At 55.7% G+C, this 18,459-nt stretch overlaps 1 protein-coding gene across 4 annotated transcripts in view; it reads right to left on the bottom strand.

The window, feature by feature from the left end:
• Positions 1-120: 120 nt before the first annotated feature.
• Positions 121-18,459, bottom strand: part of Itgb4 (integrin subunit beta 4) — a 34,560-nt gene continuing 16,221 nt past the window's right edge. Inside the window, exons 17-41 of one of the 4 annotated variants that reach the window (XM_015987129.3) lie at positions 17,712-17,834; positions 17,521-17,627; positions 16,979-17,012; positions 16,615-16,806; positions 16,243-16,346; positions 15,931-15,989; positions 15,719-15,742; positions 14,726-14,874; positions 14,464-14,643; positions 13,633-13,781; positions 10,731-10,935; positions 9,044-9,201; positions 8,605-8,785; positions 8,332-8,469; positions 5,264-5,446; positions 5,054-5,185; positions 3,737-3,931; positions 3,027-3,263; positions 2,715-2,873; positions 2,152-2,301; positions 1,341-1,529; positions 1,089-1,244; positions 844-1,008; positions 640-753; positions 121-538 (exon numbers count right to left, since the gene is read on the bottom strand). In XM_015987129.3, coding sequence (XP_015842615.1) covers positions 399-538; positions 640-753; positions 844-1,008; positions 1,089-1,244; positions 1,341-1,529; positions 2,152-2,301; positions 2,715-2,873; positions 3,027-3,263; positions 3,737-3,931; positions 5,054-5,185; positions 5,264-5,446; positions 8,332-8,469; positions 8,605-8,785; positions 9,044-9,201; positions 10,731-10,935; positions 13,633-13,781; positions 14,464-14,643; positions 14,726-14,874; positions 15,719-15,742; positions 15,931-15,989; positions 16,243-16,346; positions 16,615-16,806; positions 16,979-17,012; positions 17,521-17,627; positions 17,712-17,834 — 3,623 coding nt within the window. In that variant the 3' untranslated portion in view covers positions 121-398. The remainder of the gene's footprint in view (positions 539-639; positions 754-843; positions 1,009-1,088; positions 1,245-1,340; positions 1,530-2,151; positions 2,302-2,714; positions 2,874-3,026; positions 3,264-3,736; positions 3,932-5,053; positions 5,186-5,263; positions 5,447-8,331; positions 8,470-8,604; positions 8,786-9,043; positions 9,202-10,730; positions 10,936-13,632; positions 13,782-14,463; positions 14,644-14,725; positions 14,875-15,718; positions 15,743-15,930; positions 15,990-16,242; positions 16,347-16,614; positions 16,807-16,978; positions 17,013-17,520; positions 17,628-17,711; positions 17,835-18,459) is intronic. The other 3 variants (XM_006993641.4, XM_015987130.3, XM_015987131.3) reach the window with 3 other exon arrangements.

Genomic DNA, 18,459 nt, shown 5'->3' with positions numbered 1-18,459 from the left:
AGCCACCTGCCTCTGGAGGTGGGTACATGCTCTGGGATCAAAGGATGGGCATCGTGAGAACCGTTGTTGTTCTTCTGCAGGTTGACACCCCTCTGGCCTATGAAGAATGGACAGGCCAGCTAAGCAGTAGCAAAATTTTTTATTATGTGCAAAACGAAGGCTGGGCCCTTGTGCTACCTCTAGTTCTTTGGTTGCAAGTGGGTTTGAACCCAGGGCAGGATGCGGTCAGGCCTTGTGGTACCTCTGCCTGCTTCATGCTTCCCAGAGGGCACCTACCCCTGCTCTCTGGCTAGAGGTGCTGGCCCTGTGGGCAGCATGCAGCGTGCAGGTGGATGGAACAGTGAAGGAAGAAGGAGCTAGGGAGAGAAGGCAGGGAGGGGCCCAGGTTCCTGGGGGCTTCAGGTCTGGAAGAACTGTTGGTCCACTTGAGTGTTGAGAGATCCACTGGCCATCAGTGTCCGGCTCACAAATTCTTGGGTCACATGCCGGGTGAGGGACCCCCCTGCTTCGAGGCGCTGGGACCCCAGGGTTAGTCCATCTGCAGGGAAGAAATCAGGAGGGCCGTGTGTCGGTCCCTGCCCCTCCCTGCACTGGCTCTGTGTTCCCGGGAGTCAGGGTCCCCTGCCCTTGGTGACTCACCCACGAGGAAGGGCTCCGTGGTCGTGCTGTGGGTGGTGGTGGTGATGCTGCTATATTCGCCTTGCAGTGGGTTCTGGAAAAGCCCAGAGTGGCTGCCCAGCTGCGGGAAGGGGCCTAGAACAGGCAGATCAGTCGTCAGTCGGGTTGGTACTATGTATGGCTAGGCCCGAGAGGGACTCAGGTGAGGATGGGGAGACATCCCACCTCCATCCTGGGACTCGATGGTGATGATGCCCTCACGCTCTGGCCCGAAGCCCTCAGTGGTCCTGGCCTGCACCTTGAACTTGTAAGGAACATTCTCACTGAGGCCAGGTACCGTCAGCCGACTCTCAAGGTTGTCTCCATCCACCCGGAATGTGGTGGCCTGTCCTACACAGGGAAGACACCTTCAGCTCCTGGGGTGCCTTTCCACCCCCCCACAACCACCCTACTTCCGGGACAGGCGGCACCTCCTCCTTGGGCCATCTCACAGGTCACCAGGTAGCCAAGGATATCCCCGTTGGGCCTCCGAGGCCGCTCCCAGCTCAGCTGCAGGGAGTCTGGACTGAGGGCGGTGAACACCAGCGGGCCCGGGGCACTGGGGGTGCTCAGAGTGAAGGCAGAGCCTGGGGCAGTACAGGGAGAGTGTCAGTCGGGGGTGGGGGTGGGGGGTGACCCGGACAGCAGCAGGGGGCAGAGGCAGCAGGGGGCAGCCGGCTCACCTGGCAGGGGGCAGAGAGGGCTCTGCGGGTGCACCTGTGACTCGATGGTGATGACGCCCTCTCGCTCGCGGCCCCAGCCCTCCTGGCTCTGGGCCCGCACCCGGAACACATACGAGTGGTTGGGCAGGAGGTCTTCCACCACCACGGAGGTGTGGCCAGGGCTGGGGATGTGGAGCCGGTGCAGCTCGCCTAGGAGGTGGAGTGAGCAGGGGGCGGGCCGCCGTTACTCCTTCCCGCCCCGGCCTGGTCCACACCTGACCCTTTCACCAGGTCTGCCGGGGACTGGGTCCAGGGTACTGTGCTGGGTTGTTGACTGAATGAGTGAGAGCTAGGGATGTTGTAGCTCAGTGGTAGAGCCTTTACCTAACATGTGAGAAGTTCTGGGTTTGAGGCCCCTGCACTCAAAGAAGAAAAGCCAAACATCCGAGCTAAGTGGAACCCTGCTGTGGCACTGGTGTTCCGGTCAAACCCCGGACTCTGGTGACGGGCCTCACGTTAGCTTGAGTGTGTATGCCAAGGGGTGTTCCATTCCCCAGTTCCCACAAAGGCCGTTCGAGTTAGCAGAGGCCCTGGGTCTATAAACGCTCACTAAGCAAAACCTAGTTTAGGAAATGAACAGTGCAGGCCCAGAGAGATGGGTGAAGCCTCCCAAGAAGGGGGTGGGGAGTGAAGGGGGTGGAGGGCAAGGAGAATGGCTGGGTGGGGCGTTCGTGCTCGGCAGACTCGGGGGTGGGGGTGGGGCTTCCTGGCCCAACTGAACTGAGAGGAGACGTGCCTGGAAGTGTTACAGCAGTCTGTCACTGTGCCTTACCGCCATTTAGGAGCTGGTACTCTACACTGTAGCCCAGTAGTACTCGGTCGCACTGTGGCTCCTGCCAGCTCACTTTCAGAGATGTGGGCCCCAGGGCGGAGAACACCAGCCGAGTGGGTGTGTCAGGCACACCCACAGCCCCACGGGAGTCTGGATATTGAAGGCCACAGTCAGTCCAAGACAGGGTTTGGGGTCTGAGATGAGTCACAGTCCAACCCCGGCTCACTTGGCCTGCCTCTCCAGCCAGGCAGGCTCACACTACTCTGTCCTGGCTGCCCAACACTTCCCATACAGGCTTGGGGGGGCCCCCTTGAGTCTGACTCCCCAGCCCACTCTGTACAGCTGGCCCTGCTCCTTGCCCAGGTCTTGCTCTGTACCCCAGGAGAGCAGATGCTGTGTTAGGCTTCGGCGCTGATGAGGGCAGGGCAGTGGTTAGCTCCTGTGGGTGGACAGGGGTTATGAATGCGATGAAGCTAAGGCAGTGGTGGCCTGGGCTGTGATGGTGGCTGGGTGGCAGGTGGAGCATGGCAGCCACAGGTATATGGTGACCACCCCTGTACTACCTGTACCCCAGGAGGGTGCTGCTGACTGCCCAGCCAGGATTATAGAGTCTGGTGAACCCCTGGATGCGGGGGTACCCTTCATCTGAGCCCGGCTCCAGGACCCAAGGGTCCAAGACAGCGGAAGCCTGCTCCTCCTATCTTCCCAGATAGGAGGGAGGTCTAGGGCAGGACAAAACAGAAGTGAGAAGGTGTGTGTGTGTGTGCGCGTGTGCACACGCGCCGGTGTGCAGCATGGGCAGCAGGCCGACAGACAGCTGTCCAGGAGTCGGGATGTCGGGAGGTCAGTGGGTGAAGCGGGGGTCACTCACTCACCCTGGGAGGAAAGCGAAGTGAGGGTGGAATAGTCCCGCGGAAGCGTGCCTGAGCGAGAGTGCTCAGTGCGGGTCAGAGAGTGGTAGTCGCGAGTGAGGGTGGAGGATGTGCTCAGCACTCGGTGGGACATGTGCGGGCTCAGATGTGTGCCGTAGGCAGCATTGGCCGCGGTCATCCTGTGCAGGGAGCTGGCACTGCCCGGATAGGCAAAGTCCATCCGGCCGTTCACCAGGTGCTCTGCATGGGGAGAGAAGTCAGTCAGCGAGGCCCGCAGACAGTGACAGGCCACGTCGGGCAGGCTGTGGCCCTGGGGGTGTCGAGGGCAGCCTTAAGGATTAGAGCCAATTTCTCAAACTACCAGGACCCTGGGTTCCCAGAGGCAAACAAACTATACAAAGTCTTCCAAGCCTGTCTTGCGCCATACTGTCCTCCACCCGAGCACAGTTAGCCTCTGCCGGGAGCTTATTCCCCTGCAGTGACTCTGGCCCAAGGCTTGCCTTCCAGTTCCGGGAGGTCCCTGCATTATCCTCCCCTGGGGAGAGCCCAAGCGCTTGCCCGTAGCGCCCTTGGCTTCCCGAGGCTTGTCTGCACGCAGTTGTGCAGATCCTGGACAGGCAGGGCACTCTAGTGGGCGGCTTGACCGAAACCAGGGACCGGAGCAACTCAGGTGAGCCCAGGACCCGAGCAGGCGCACCGGGGGAGGCGGTCACCTCCCGGGGGCCGGGGCGTTGCCCCGCGGATCCAGCCGCTGCCCTCCCCGTCCGCGCCCCCAGCAACGCTGCTGTCTTCGTCGGAGCGCCCGCTGCTGGCGGACAGACGCGGGATGAGCTCCGGGGGCAGCCGCCACGTGACGCGCCGCAGGTCCAGCTCCTCCCCGAGCAGGGGCTCGAACTTCCAGCCGCAGCCTTGGGAACAACGAAGGGCGGCGTTGGCACCGCCGGGACGCGGGGCGGCGCCGGGGAGGGTCAGGAGGAGGAGGCCTGCGGCACTTAGGCGGAGTCCAGGGTTGTGGGTGTCCCTTTGGGCGACAAAAAAATAACCCCTCGCCCTGCTCCAGCCTTTCCAGATAAACGGTGCAATTTTGGCCTCTGCTCGGGCAAAAGCCCGTGTTGAGAAATCCCTGTGCCGCCTCCCAGGGTGAAGTTTCCCTGGTTACGGTAACCGCTCTGAGCCTGTTTCCGCTCTGAACAAAGGGAAGTAATCTGCCCCGTCTGTCTGCCAGGAACAGCTGTAGGGGCTCTGGGGTGCTAGTGGTATTTAAGAAGGGTTCCTGAGTTTCAGTACCGCAGTTTAGAACCTAGCACGGGAAAGAGCTGCAGATTCGAAGGCAGCCCGGTCTACATGTAGCAATTTTAAGGTCAGCCAGGTTGTTAATCTAGCAAGACCCTGTGCCAAATCCTTCCCAACCCCGAGGGGCGGGGGGGAGAGGGGGCGAGGGATTTAGCATGCTTAGCTCCGCCCAGCGGTGGCAGTGTGTGCCTTCCCTGGCCTTAGGCTCAGAAAGGGACTTCTTCCTAGTGGCATTGTGTGATCGGTATCTCATTTCACAGATTAGAAAGCCAATTAGTTCTGAGACCGGTAAGTGATTCATCTAAAGTTCTACCTCAGAGCCAGAGCGAAGCCCGCAGCTGGAGTCCCAGCTAAGGGCTCTCTCTCATGCAGGTCTGCCTCTGACAGGCGGTTTGAGTGTCCTGACTCCCTAGCGCAGCAGGTGAAGCTTCAGGTTGTAAAGCTGTTGTCCTGTGTGCATGAACCTGTGTATACAGGCATCAACCTGGGCACATCTGTCCCTGAAGTAGACATCCACATTCTCCCACACACAGGCACACACATGTTGACATGTAGCCCACAGCACCTCCGTCCCTTTGTGCACTCAGTGTAACACCACGGGCTCTGGATATCTGTCTAAGGCTGAGAGGAGACTTCTTGGCCCCCATGTCTAGAGGTCACCGGCTTCTTGGATGACTCTGGATACCAGGGACAGCCCCACCGAGGACCCCCACCTTCCTTCGGTGGGTTCCACTCACCAGTGTCATCAGAAACACTGGGCCTCTGGCTGCTGGCTGGGGAGCGCAGAACATCGTCACTGTACATGAGGAAGTTTTCGTAGTCTTCTCCGCCCTGGGCGTCCACAATGGGGATGTCTGGGATGATGGGGACTGCAGGGCAGAAGGAAGTAAGCCAGGGCCCCAGCCACGCCCTCTTCTCCCCCAAGCCCACCCTGGCCTGTCACTCACTGGACATGGGCCGCTTGGGCTGTGTGGCCAGGTTGATGATAGCCTCTCTCTCAGGTCCCCATCCTGCCCCATTTCGTGCCTTCACTGTGTATCGGTATGGCTGGGATTCTCGCAGGTTCTCAATGAGCAGCATCCGGTTCTTGGGGTTGTCCACCAGCACCTTCTTCATGGGGCCAATGGGTCCTGGAGGGCAGGGACAGTACTTCAGAAGGACCACCTAGGTTCAGCCTGGTTGCAGTCCATCACTGCCCCTGGAGATGCCAGGGGGCGTGCAGCTGCTGACCTCTCGCCACCTGCTGAGTCCCTGAAACCTGGTGTGAACGGGGTAAGGAAAAAGCGACTCCTTGCTGAGTGGCAGAGCCATCACTATGCAAGGTGGCCATGCCCCCCCCCCCCCGCCTCTGCTGGTTGCTAAATGCACATGCATGCAAGGCACCACCGCCCAAGGCTGGCAAGAGTGTTCTCAGGATCGCATCTTCCACCCTGTGCTCATGGCTGAGGGTCCAGCTTCCAACGCCATGCTGAGAAGGCTCAAGACTGGCAGCGTCACATCTGTCACTGCAGAAGCCAGGCAACTGTCCGTTCATGCTTTTCGAGAGCAGAAGGCCAGAGTCCCAGATATCCTCAGTGAGCTCTGAGTTCCAGGCACAGGCCACTGTGGCAGGATGAGGCGCACTGGGTTGGAGGATTCAGAAACCAGAGAAAGCACAAAAAGAAGGTAATGCCCCAGTTTCTCAAGACAGTTTGGAAAGTGATAGTTGGTGTGCACCCGCAGCAGACAACTGCTAAGAGGTGGCCGGTCCAGGGACTGGTAAAGCGGCTCAGTGGATTAGTGCACTCGTAACACAAGCCTGATGACATTAGTTTGGTCCCTGTGGAACCCACATGGGAGAAGGAGAGAACTGACTCCTGCAAGTTGTCCCCTGACCTCTACGTGTATGTATGTATGGCATGCACATGCCTGGACTCTTACACACATTTCACACACACACACACACACACACACACACACACACACACACACACACACACACACGCAAGCAGAGAGTGCACCACAGAGGCAGAGGCAAAAAGATGTCTGTGAGTTAGAGGCCAGCCTGGCCTACCTATTGAGTTCCAGACCAGTCACAGCCAGGGTTATCTATTTAGTGAGACCCCATCTTAAAAAAAAAAAAGCAGCAGTAGCGGCTGGAGGTAGCGGCATGGAGGTACGCCTGTAATACAAGTACTCAGCAGGCTGAGGCGGATCGCCTTGAGTCTGAGGGCAGCAAAGGTTTAAGAAGCCACAGACACCACACATGCACAGCGGTGGCTGGTGGGGGCGGTCGGCTGGAAAGGAAGGTATCCAGGAACCTGTCAGGCAGCTGTCACATCTGTGACACTTCGTGGATGAAGGGGGAAGGTACATCCCAAAGCACAGACACCCTTGAGTTGGGGGAGGAGGTAGCCCAGCACATCCTTAACATGGCTGAGGCCTCAACAGGCTGGACCCCTGGGGAAACCATCAGAGATGAACTTTCACTGGGCTGTAAGGTGAGAGACCCGAGGACCCCTCCAGCCCCCCCAGCCAGGACCTGAGAGTGAACTACATGTTGAAAGACCAGGTCAAGGGTATGCAGAGCTACCCAGAAGGTTGGTGCCCGGCTGGTCTGTTGGGTCAGGAGTGACAAGGCAGGCCATGCTCCCTCAGAAGACTCATGCCAAGAAAGTCCCACTGTCCTCGGGTGGTGTGGAGGTAATCAGTCCTCCCTAACAGACCAGAGCCAGCAGAGGTGAGCACTTTTGAGTCTCTTCCTCAGGAAGAGGGGAGTGCTCTCATGGTGGCAGAGATTGTCCAGCATTGCCCCCTTTCCAGGACTGGCTGTCAGATAATGTAGTATATTGAACGAAATTTGGGGTGGTGATAAGGGAAATACTGGGGATCGAACTTAGGTCCTTATGTATGTGAGGTGAGCATTCTACCGCTGAGCTACAGTCCCCAGTCAGTCCTGGGATGAACTATTCTAAAAGCAGAAATGAATTTGAAACTCAGGGCATCCTGGGTTTTTGTATTGTTTTGTTTTTCTTCATGGTTTCTTTGTTCATTATGTGGGGCTTTTGCTGTTTAGTTTTTTTTTTTTTTTTTTTATCAAGACAGGGTTTCTCGGTATAGCTTTGGAGCCTATCCTGGAACTCGCTCTGTAGACCAGGCTGGCCTCGAACTCACAGAGATCCGCCTGCCTCTGCCTCCCAAGTGCTGGGATTAAAGGCAAGCACCACCACAGCAAGCCGCTGTTTAGTTTTTGAGACAGGGTCTTATGTATGCCAGGGTGGCCTCAAAGTGGCTATGTAGCCAATGATGGCTCTTAACTTCTGATCCTCTGCCTCCAACCTCCTAAATGCTGGGACCATAGGCGTGACTACCACATCCAGTCTGTTGTGCTGGGGATCGAACCAGGGCCTCTCACACACTAGGCAAACATTCTACCAACTGAGCCACATTCTCAGACCGTTTTCTTTCCTTCTTTCTTTCTTTCTTTCTTTCTTTCTTTCTTTCTTTCTTTCTTTCTTTCTTTCTTTCTTTCTTTCTTTCTTTCTTTCCTTCCTTCCTTCCTTCCTTCCTTCCTTCCTTCTCTCTCTCTCTCTCTCTCTCTCTCTCTCTCTCTCTCTCTCTCTCTTTCTTTCTTTCTTTCTTTCTTTCTTTTTTCTGAGAAGGGGTCTTGCTACCTTACCCAGGCTGCTCTCAAACTCTGGGGCTCAGGTGGTAATCCTGTCTCACATCCAGCTAAATTTGGCAACTATTCTGGCCCTAAGAAAAAATGTGCAAAAATGAGTGACCTTGGTTCCCTGTCGAGGAAGGAAACCCTTGGGCCAGTGAGTTTAGTGAACAAGCATAATCTCAGTACCCTTGGAATGCAAACCAGCACAAACCTGACCAAAACAAACAAACAAAAAAAAATGTACAATGCCTCAGGCTTGCTGCTTGACTGGGACAAAGGGGCCTAGAGCACCCAGAGACAGGAACTATCCAGACCCCACTCCTCCCTCGGCTCTGTGCCCCTTCTTCTCCAGGGCAGTCTGGTCCTTACGGTTGTCCTCGTTGACCAGTCCATAGCAGACCTCATAGGCTGTGATCTCGCCATTGGTCTCAGCTGGCTCAGCCCAGCTCAACTGGGTCACCGTAGAAGAGACAACGTTGAAAGCCAGTCGCCCTGGCTCGCTGGGCACTGGGAGGGAGCAAGAAGAGCCTTGTGAGTGGGTCAGTGGCAGGGCTGAGCTCTGGGACGAGGTGGGGAGGGAGGAAGGGCTGGGAACATCGACAGCAGGGTAGCTGGGTGGACAGAGACATCACTACAACTCACCTTCCTGATGGGTGCGGCAGGACACAAGTGAGCTATAGGGCCCCTCACCCTGTGCCCCGTAGGCACACACCTTCATTTCGTAGTCGCAATAGGGGTACAGGTTGGTGAGTTCCACTGAGGGCACCTTGCTGTCCAGCAGGTGGGCTTCAGACTCGGAGTCGCCCTGGATCCAGTACTTCACCTGTGGGTGGTGTTCAGTGGGAAGCAGCAAGCGCTGGGATCCCCTTTGTATAGGAGACACTGGCGCCTCCCAGGCAGGGGGAGACCTCATCCAGCAAGGGGAGAAAGCCTGAAGCTAGACTCAGGAATGGGTCTTCCTGCGTGAAGGGTTGCAGAGGGGGAACCCACAGGTACCAAGTGTGCTTCACCCCTCCCTCGGGGGCAGTCCACTCACCAGCAGAAGGTGAGTGACAGACCTCTCCAGTGCCCCTCACCTTACCCTGTATCCCATTGGCTTGCCAGGAGGGGGCAGCCAGTTGAAATGGATCTTCCTGGACCCGGCAGCCTTGGCATTGGGGTTCTGTGGGGCACCCAGGTCCCCACGGGGTGGCGGTGGTGATGAGAGTTCCTGATTTATGAGGCTCCGGTCCGTTTCATCTAGGTAAAGAGGTGAGGAGGATGGGCGGCTGGCTCAGTATACCAACAGGGGGCGCCAGAGATTTTAACCATTCCAGGCTCCCCAGTTTAAAAGTTAATTAAGAGCTGCTCATCTTCCTCCTGGAGTGCTGGTGCTACAGGTCATGAAGTGGCTATGGAGGCCCAGAGGACCCTCTAGGGGATTGAGGAGAAGGGATCTGTCTGCCTTCTTTTTCTCTTGGCAGACCAGGGCATGTTCCACAGAGAAATCGGCTCCCCTCTCCCATCACTACCCGCCTCTGCTGAGTAATTCACAGGGGTCGCTAAAGGACTGAACGAACTTGCTCTTTCCCAGGGATGTGTGCATAAGTCTGGGGGCAGTGCTTGGGGCCTAGCGGCCACATGACCCCAACCTGTGGTTGTCATGAGGGCAGCCAGCTCAGGCACAGGATGCACAGATAAGTCTGAACGCCAGACCAGAGTTTTCTTTCTCTAAGAATGAGCACGAGGCAGGTGCCTGGAGAGATGGGTCAGAGGTCAAGAGCAGATACTGCTCTTGTACTTTGGTTCTTAGCACTCATGGCAGGCGGCTGACAATTGCCTGAACCCCAGCTCCAGGGCACTGAAACTCTCTTCTGAACTCAGTGGGTACCAGCACTCAGGTGCACATGCCCACACACAGGCACACAAATATACACATAATTTTTTGTTTTTCGAGACAGGGTTTCTCTATGTAGCTTTGGAGCTTGTCCTGGAACTCACTCTGTAGCCCAGGCTGGCTTCGAACTCACAGAGATACGCCTGGCTCTGCCTCCCGAGTGCTGGGATTAAAGGCATGCACCACCAACGACAAGCACACATAATTTAAAAACAGTAAAATTGCATTTAAAGAAAGAATAAGTATGGGGCTGACAAGAAAGGAACTCGCTGTCACATCTGACAACCTGAGCTTGAGCCCTGAGTCCCATACACCGAAGTACACACACACACACACACACACACACACACACACACACACACACACACACACACACGCTTCTGCTTGGAGGCAGAAGTAGGTGGATCTCTAGGAGCTCAAGACCAGCCTACTCTACATAGTGAGTTCCAGATCAGCCAAGGCTACATAGTGAGATGCTGTCTCAAAACAAAAACAAGCCGGGCGTTGGTGGCGCATGCCTTTAATCCCAGCACTCGGGAGGCAGAGGCAGGCAGATCTCTGTGAGTTCGAGGCCAGCCTGGGCTACAGAGTGAATTCCAGGAAAGGCGCAAAGCTACACAGAGAAACCCTGTCTCCAAAAACAAACAAACCAAAAAACCAAAACCAAAACAAAGAAAAACAAGAATACATATATTCCAAATATTGCAGGGTGACACTTGTGTGTGTGTGATCCTGGTGCTGGTGATGTGATATTCATATTAGACCAAGTGCTCCGGGTGCATGTTTGATGAGTCTGCAGTCCTGTTACAAAGTCCTCAGCTCGGGGTGGAGGAAAAAAAAAAGTCCTCAGCTCCCTCTCCCCCTGCTTATGCTCACTCCAGGCTATGCTCACCTTGCTCCCCGATGATGACGGTGGCTGAGTTGGGCTTGCCCAGGCGGGCTCCAAACTTAGGGTTGCTTAGTTGGACATGGAAGCGGCGGACCTGTCGGCCACGCAGGAGGGAATCTACTTCCTGCAGCTCCAGGAGCTTCACCTGCAATTCCTTCCAGGTCTCTCCTGGGTGGAAGAGCAGCTCACCCTCCACAGGGACGTAGTCCTGCAATGGGGAGAGTCAGGGTCAGACCAGGGTTGGGGTGTGAACCGAGCTATTGCACAGGAAGTCTCTCACACAGGCAGAAGGTTAACCCAGGGCAGCTGGGATTGTGGGCACACCCAGGAGGGAAAGAATTGTGCCCTGCAGTATGGCTCTGAAATCTGGGATTCTGTTGAGCCCCAGACCCTTCTTGGTGGGTGGAGTGCTTCCATCTATCCTAGCTTTCCTAGTTTTAAGTGCATGCATGCGTGCTAGTGTGCATGTGTGTGTGTGTGTGTGTGTGTGTGTGTGTGTGTGTGTGTGTTTACAGTGTATGTGTGTATGCTGTTTGTGTATGGGAGTGATGATAAAGGCCAGAAGAAGAACGGTCAGATTTGCATCTTCTTTCAAGCTGGATTTTACAGGCCACCCCATCTCAAATTCAAGTCCTCTGAAAGGGCAGCCAGTGCTCTTAACCACTGAGCCATCTCTCACCCCCCAGATTTTGTGGGCAGGTGGGTGTTTTTACCCAACTGCATGGAAGGAAAAAGACCTTTTCACCAAAAAAAACAAAAACAAAAACAAAAAAAAAAAAAAAACAAAAAAACAAAAAACCACTAGGTGGCGCTTCAAATTAACAGTTGAATTCCACTCAGGGCTGGTTGTCTGACCTAACCTAACCTAATCTAACCAAAACCTAATCTAATCTAACCTAAACCAAAAAGGAGGTTTGCAGATGGAGGAAAACAGGGAGAGATGGGCCTGGTGACCCGTGCCTGTTATTACAAGCACTAGGGAGGCTGAGGCAAGGGATCTGCTAGTGTGAGCCAGCCAGGGCTAGTGGCAAGACCTTGTCTCACAAAAAAACAATCACCCAAACTAAAACAAGGAAACAGAGAGTAAAGAAAATGGAGACGTGGCCCTGTTGTCTGGGCCCCATGAACACTGGTTACCCTGGACTGGCCAAAAGGCCTGTAGGTCTCACGTAGCTCAGACTGACCTGGAACTCAGTGTGCAGCCAAGGATAACCTTACGTTCCCGATCATCCGGCCTCTACCTTCTGAGAGCTGAGATGGTGGGCGTGTGCCACCATGACCTCTGTATGTGGTGCTGGAGAGTGAGCTCAGGGCTTCATGCATTCTGGGTAAGCACCCTGCCAACTGAGCTACATCCCCAGCCTATTTTTAATTAAAAATCAGTAGTATTTTTTGTATTGAGGATTGAATTTACAGCCTTGTTCATACTAATCTGGTGCTATACTGCTGAGCTGTACCTCCTGGCCGGCCTGGGACTCACTGTGCTCCACAGATTGGCCTCCTGCCTTGGTTTTCTCATGGCTGGGGTTACTTGCTTGTGCCCCCAATGTCCAGCATTTTTTAAAAAATTACATTTATGCTAGGGGTGGTGCCATATGCCTTTAGGAAGCAGAGGCAGAAGGATCTCTGAGTTTGAGGCTAGCCTGGTCTACACAGTGAGTTCCAGGACAGCCAGGGCTACCTAGAGAGATCCTGTCTCAAAAAGCCATAATAAATGAATAAATTACATTCACTGATCTGTGTGTGTGAGAGGGAGTGCATGTCATGGCACACATGTGGTTGTGGGAGTTAGGTCTCTCTCCCATGTGGGTCTCTGGGATTGAACTCAGGCCATCAGGCTTGGTGGTAAGTACTTTTACTACACTGAGCAATCTCATGGGTCCCTGTCTTTTTTTTTTTTTAAACATTTTTTAATTGTATGTATTCATGTAGGTCTGTGCGGGGTTATGTGCCTGTGAGTGAAGGTGACTTTAAAGGCCAGAGGATCCCTGGAGCTGGAGTTCCGGGGCTCTTGGAGCTGGAGTTACCGGGGCTCTTGGAAGTCGCCTGAATTGGCTCCGCAAGACCAGTGAACATTCTTAACTGTTGAGCCGTCCCTGCAGCCCGCCCCTGTTTTGTGTTTTGGAGACAGGCCTAGTGTGTTTGTATGCAGCCTGGGTTAGTCTGGAACTTGTAATCTTCTCTCCCTGGCCTCCTAACCACTGGGATTACAGGCCTGTGCCGCCATGCCCACATAAACCCAGAACCAAAATGAAGAAAGCCTGTATGTCTGCCCAGCAGCACTTGGCTTTTAGCCTTCTCAGGACTGGCTCAGGAATGAAAGGGACAGCAGCCAGGCCGCAGCCCTTCCAGACCCTGGGGAAAACCAGCAGTGACAGAACTGGGGGGCTGGCTCAGGGACACAAGGTTTGTAATTCCATTTCAAGAAGCCCAGAGTGTGGTGGCGCACACCTCTAATCCTAGCACTCAGGAGGCAGAGGCAGGTGCATCTCTGTGAGTTCGAGGCCAGCCTGGTCCACAAAGGGAGTTCCAGGACAGCCAGAGCTGTTACACAGAGAAACCCTGTCTCAGAAAACAAAAAGTAAATAAAATAAAAATCAATAAAATCCCAAAGTCAGATTGGACAGACAGTTGGCTATCCTGGATCATCGAAGAGTAAACAAGGGTGGTTTTGGTAGGTACCCTGACTATCCACGAGGAAATGATTCTCTTGCCCTGAGTTCTTGGCAGTGATGGTACCCTACCCAGAGTGTTCTTGGCATTTTAGGTAAGTCACTCCTGGTGGCAGGGCTACCTTTGTCTAGGGATACTGCCAGCATCCAAGGATTGAGGTAGCAACCATGGAAACCATTGGATATCCCGTGAGTCCCTGAGATGTCCCCTCACCCTCTTGACTGAGCCTTACCCGGTGGCCATGTGCTGTATTATCCTGTGTGCTGTAGGAGACCTGCGACTTGCCGTTATCCAGGATGTGCCGGATGACAGGGATGCGGACTACCTGCTCGCCACGGCTCACGGAGTACTCAGGCTGCTCAAAGGATACTACCCCGCTGGCTGCAAAGAACCCCAGTGCTGGTCAGGAGGTCTTGGTCTCAGTTTTCTTTTAACACCTTCCCTCCCTCTTACCCGGCCCAGACTCCAGAGAAATGGGATGGAAATTTCTTCAGAGGTTAAGGGGTTGAAATAAAGTCCGGCAGGCAGCCTGGAACGTTAGGTAGGGACAGGGCACAAGACAGGGCCCTAAGAGTCAGGGCTGAGCATCCCAGGGCTGGGAGGAGGAGTCACGGAACCCCTGGGAGCCAGGAGGACTGTCATCAGCATTTCAGGCACCCATAGTGCCAAGTGCCATAGAGCCAAACCTTATCCAAGAATTCCTCTGAATAGGGAATGATAAATCTGATGAATGGACAGTCTCATCTGGACTAAGGATGTAGCTCAGTGGTAGAACTTTTTCCTGGCATGTTGGGTTCCATCCCCAACAGCACAAAGGAGAGGAGAGAGGGAGCAGCGAGTGTCACTTAGCCCATGTGCCAGGTGCTGTGCAGGAGGCACAGTTATGGCCTCCTTACGGAGGCCTGTGCCCATCTTACAGATGGAGACTCCAAGGTTCTCAGAGAGTAAATGACTGGCCCAGAGCCCATGGCCCATCCCACCTCCACTTGGATAATAGAAGGATCAAGGAACCCAGACCTGGCTTCCTGGCTTCCTGGCTTCCTGGCCCCTGCCCCTGACCAACCTTGCTCCTTGATGATGGTGATGTTTACCAGGCGGCGACCAAGGGTGGCGGTGCCCACGGGAACATCGATAGCCTCCACCAGCAGCTGCTTCTCATCATCATCCTCAGGCCGGATGAAGAGGGGCACTCGCACATCCACCAGTTCTACACCCTCCTGGAACTCCACCATGCCCCGGGCGTCTAGGGTGCGAGTCGGACATGGGTCTCAGGGCCACAAGGGTGGGAGGAGAGGTGGGGCAGTGTGAGGAGTCTGTCTCCCTACCCTGCTCCGCGGTGAGGGTGTAGTATCCAGGGGCCACCTTGAGTTCATGGAAGGACCCCTGCTCCACCTGCTTCTCTGTCAGCTTCAGTAAGGTCTGCTTGGCCGATCGGGGCGCCAACAGCACCGTGTCCACAATGGTGTGGTCTTGCCTGGGTTGGGGGAGTGTCCAAGCGGAGGAGGGGGACAAGATGTGAAACAGCAGAAGGTCTTTCGTGCTAGGCAGCACCAGAGTCCGTGCTGGCTCCACCTCCTCCAGATCACACTACTCCTGTCCTCACCTGAGGAAGGGGCTTCCCCACCCACCCACCGCACCAAGCAGGGCTGGGGAGACAAGGGCTGGGTGTGGGACAGCAAAGAGGCGCTGGCCAGGCAGCCTGGGTTCAAATTATGGGCCTGGTCCTTGATAGCTGGGTAACCTCAGGCCAGAAACGTAACCTCTGAGCCTCAGTTTTCTCATTGGAAAATGGGATTAGCAAAGGTGATCTCTTGCAGGGTGACTGAGAGGATTGGCTGAGATGGCCAGGCCCAAAGGAGTCCACTGTGAGTACTCAGAGGTACTGGCCCGAGCCTGGTCACATGTGGCTCATCCCAGTTCCGACTGGTGTAGGGCCCCTTCTCACACTTCTTCCCCTTAGGGGAGAAGCCACAGGACCTGCTGGTCTGCCTATGTGGTAGCATGCCTGCTACTGAGGCTCATCGGGAGGATCTCTGGCCCAGGAGAGGAGGAGGAGGGCCATGAGCCCGTGGGGCAGGGGCTGATCTGTGTTTTGTTTGTTTTAGTTGAGGGTCTGATTCATGGTAAATGGGTCTCATAAGCAGTTGGATGAATGAATGGCCCAGGAGAGGAAGGAATTAAGGGTCTAGCCGATGACAGCCTTGGGGCCTTCTCTTCCTGATCAGAGGGGTGGAGCAGGAGTGGGTGGGTAGGGGCTGGACCTCAGGACAGAGGGGAAGGAGGCGGAGCGCTGTTCCACTTGTGTATCATCGACTCACCTTTTCCCGGCATTGGGCTGCTGTCTGTGGGGACAGGGAAGGGAGGGGTCATGAGCCACGCGGCTTTTGGAGTTGGGCATGACGCCCTTGGGAGCTTGAATGCACAGCTCCCATCAAAACCTGGGAATCCTGGCTGCTTGATGGCAGGGCTCAGTGCAGACAGGCACCCCCCCAACACACACACACCTGACCCGGGGCTCCCCAGGACTCACCGGAACTTGGTCTGCTGGAGTTTGTGTGCACCGTTGACCTGTCTGTACACTTCATTCAGCTGTCGGGCAAGGGAAGAAGGTTGAGAATGGTCCTGAGGACCCTTCAACGTTGGCTGTCATATGCCTGAGGGATGAACCCTGAAACCCAGGCTCTGCTGCCACCCAGGATGACCCCATGCAAGGCCCAGGTCCAAAGAGCCCCTCTCCCTCCTGCCTAGAAAAGTCTAGGTTCTGAAGTCGCAGTCTTGGGCTCTCCCACAGGCTGCCATTGCACCCACATGTGGGCCCCACTCAGCTGTCTCTGGTCCTCACATTTTCCTCCACCTCCTGGCGCAGCTGGTCACATTCTCGAGTGCCGGGCTTCATGAGGTTCTCAGTGCAGAGGCGGGCAAGGCGTAGCGACAGCCCGTAGGGCACTGAGTGGGAGGATAAGCATCATTAGCCCCTGTACAGAAGGCAGTGGAGAGTATGACCTCCACGAACTGGGCTGAGACTGAGGACAACTGGCTGGCTATTTTCAGTGTGCCAGGTACACACAGGCCTGAGATTTTGGTGCCGTCAGGCTGGGACAGAAGTGGACTAAGTCCTGGGCCTGCACCCAACACGCAAGGCAAACAGGAAGGGTATGATCCTGAGTCAGGGGCAGAGATGCCAAGAGGAGCAGCCCCCAGCCCTGGCCCTCACCAAGCTCTGTGGGGCTGGTGCTGGAGGCATGGGTGGCAAAACCAGGTCGCTGCACATTATTGGTGATCTTCCAGCGGACTGTGTCTCGGCCCTTAAGGTTCCCACTGCGGAGCATGGGCGTGTCCAGGTGGTCGGAGGCCATCAGGTTCTCCCGGAGCATATAGTGATCTTCCTTGAAGCCCACCATGTGACCTGTGGGAAAGACCCTCAGCACCAGCCCCTCCCTAGGCCTCCATAGCCACGCCCATCAGGTGGAACCCAGGGCCTCCCACTTCCTCTGCTCCTGGCCCCAACCACACTTCTCCTCCAGCCTGAAGGAAGCGCAGGCCGATACCCACTGCTCACGGGTGTGCCTGGCCCATACCTCGGTTGCAGCAAGGGAGAAGCCCCAGGCAGGCCTAGGAGATAAGAGTTCGAGGTGGGGTTAGGATGGTTGTCCCAGGCTAGACAGGCCTCTCCAGGTACCTCTACTTCTAGACCTTTTGCTGGAAGTGCACATGCTCGTGTGTGTGTGTGTGTGTGTGTGTGTGTGTGTGTGTGTGTGTGTGTGTGTGTCTGTGTGTCTGTGTGTCTGTGTGTATAGGTATGTATAGGTGTGTGTGTGTACATATGTGTGTATGTGTGTACATATGTGTGTATATGTGTGTACATGTGTGTATGTGTGTACATATGTGTGTACATGTGTGTGTGTGCATGTGTGTGTGCATGTGTGTGTACATGTGTGTGTACATGTGTGTGTGTACATGTGTGTGTGTGTGTGTGTGTGTGTGTGCAGGAGTTTGAGGAGGACATCAGGCATCCTGCTCTACCACTTTCCACATCATTCCTTTGACACAGGGTCCCTCACTGAACCCAGACTGAGGCTGAGGACACAGGGCCCCTCCCTGAACCCAGGCTGAGGCTTACCTTGCAGCAGGCACAGTATTTCCAGCACAGCAGCAGCAGCAGCGCCAGGAGCAACAGGAGGAAGATGAGCAGAGGGATGAGCCACCAGAAGGAGCCGGGAGGGCAGTCTGCGGGGTGAGAGGAGAAGGGAGGCAGTGCCCACGCCCGCCCCGGCTGCCAGGTGCCGCAGGCTGTGCCCACTGCCAGCTCACCTTTCTTCCTGTGTACCAGCACGGTGCTGTTGGGCCCAGGACTGCCATCACCCTCCACGGTGTAGCTATAAGTGCAGTCGTCGTCCTCGTCCCGGAAGGAACAGTACTCCACCACCTCTTCCGCTGGACCCACAGACCATGAGCATGCCACGCTGACCCCAGCCCTCCACCCGGGGCACCCCAGGGCCCGGTGAAGTATTGCCTCCTCTGTGGCCTACCACGGGGTCTGGGGAAGAGCCTAAGTCCCCTGATTAGAGAATTCACCAGGATGAAGGGGGCTGCCCTGCCCAGGACTGGCACCAGTAACAGCCTAGCCTCAAGTTCATCTCCCCACTTCCCTGAACTGCACACCACCACGAGTGTGGTGTCCAGCCAGCAGGGCTGACTGAGGAGGCAAATAACATCCCACAGTCTGACTATTTGTCCCACCCGGGCCCTCCGCCTCTGCTGTGAGCATACACCATCACTCATCCGGCACCTCACTCCCGGCTCCCCAGACTCACGGTCCCTGCTCAGCTGTGCGCCCCTCACCAGCGTTCTGTGCCTCCTGCTCCAACTCTGTGCCTCTACGTGGCTCAGAATCCCCTGCCTAGGCCCTGATGCCTCTCCCAGCTAGACCGTGTGACCTCCACTCAGAGCTCAAACCCCTTCCCCAGAAGAGTAGCCCCTCTTCCTGCCAGGTTCTCCATGCCCAGACTGTCAGCACTGCATCTCTCTGAGCCCTTAACCTCATCTCTCCTCTCTTTCC

The sequence above is a fragment of the Peromyscus maniculatus genome, chromosome 8, assembly GCF_049852395.1.
Source record: "Peromyscus maniculatus bairdii isolate BWxNUB_F1_BW_parent chromosome 8, HU_Pman_BW_mat_3.1, whole genome shotgun sequence".
NCBI classification, from domain to species: Eukaryota; Metazoa; Chordata; class Mammalia; order Rodentia; family Cricetidae; genus Peromyscus; species Peromyscus maniculatus.
This window is presented reverse-complemented; position numbering and strand designations above follow the sequence as displayed.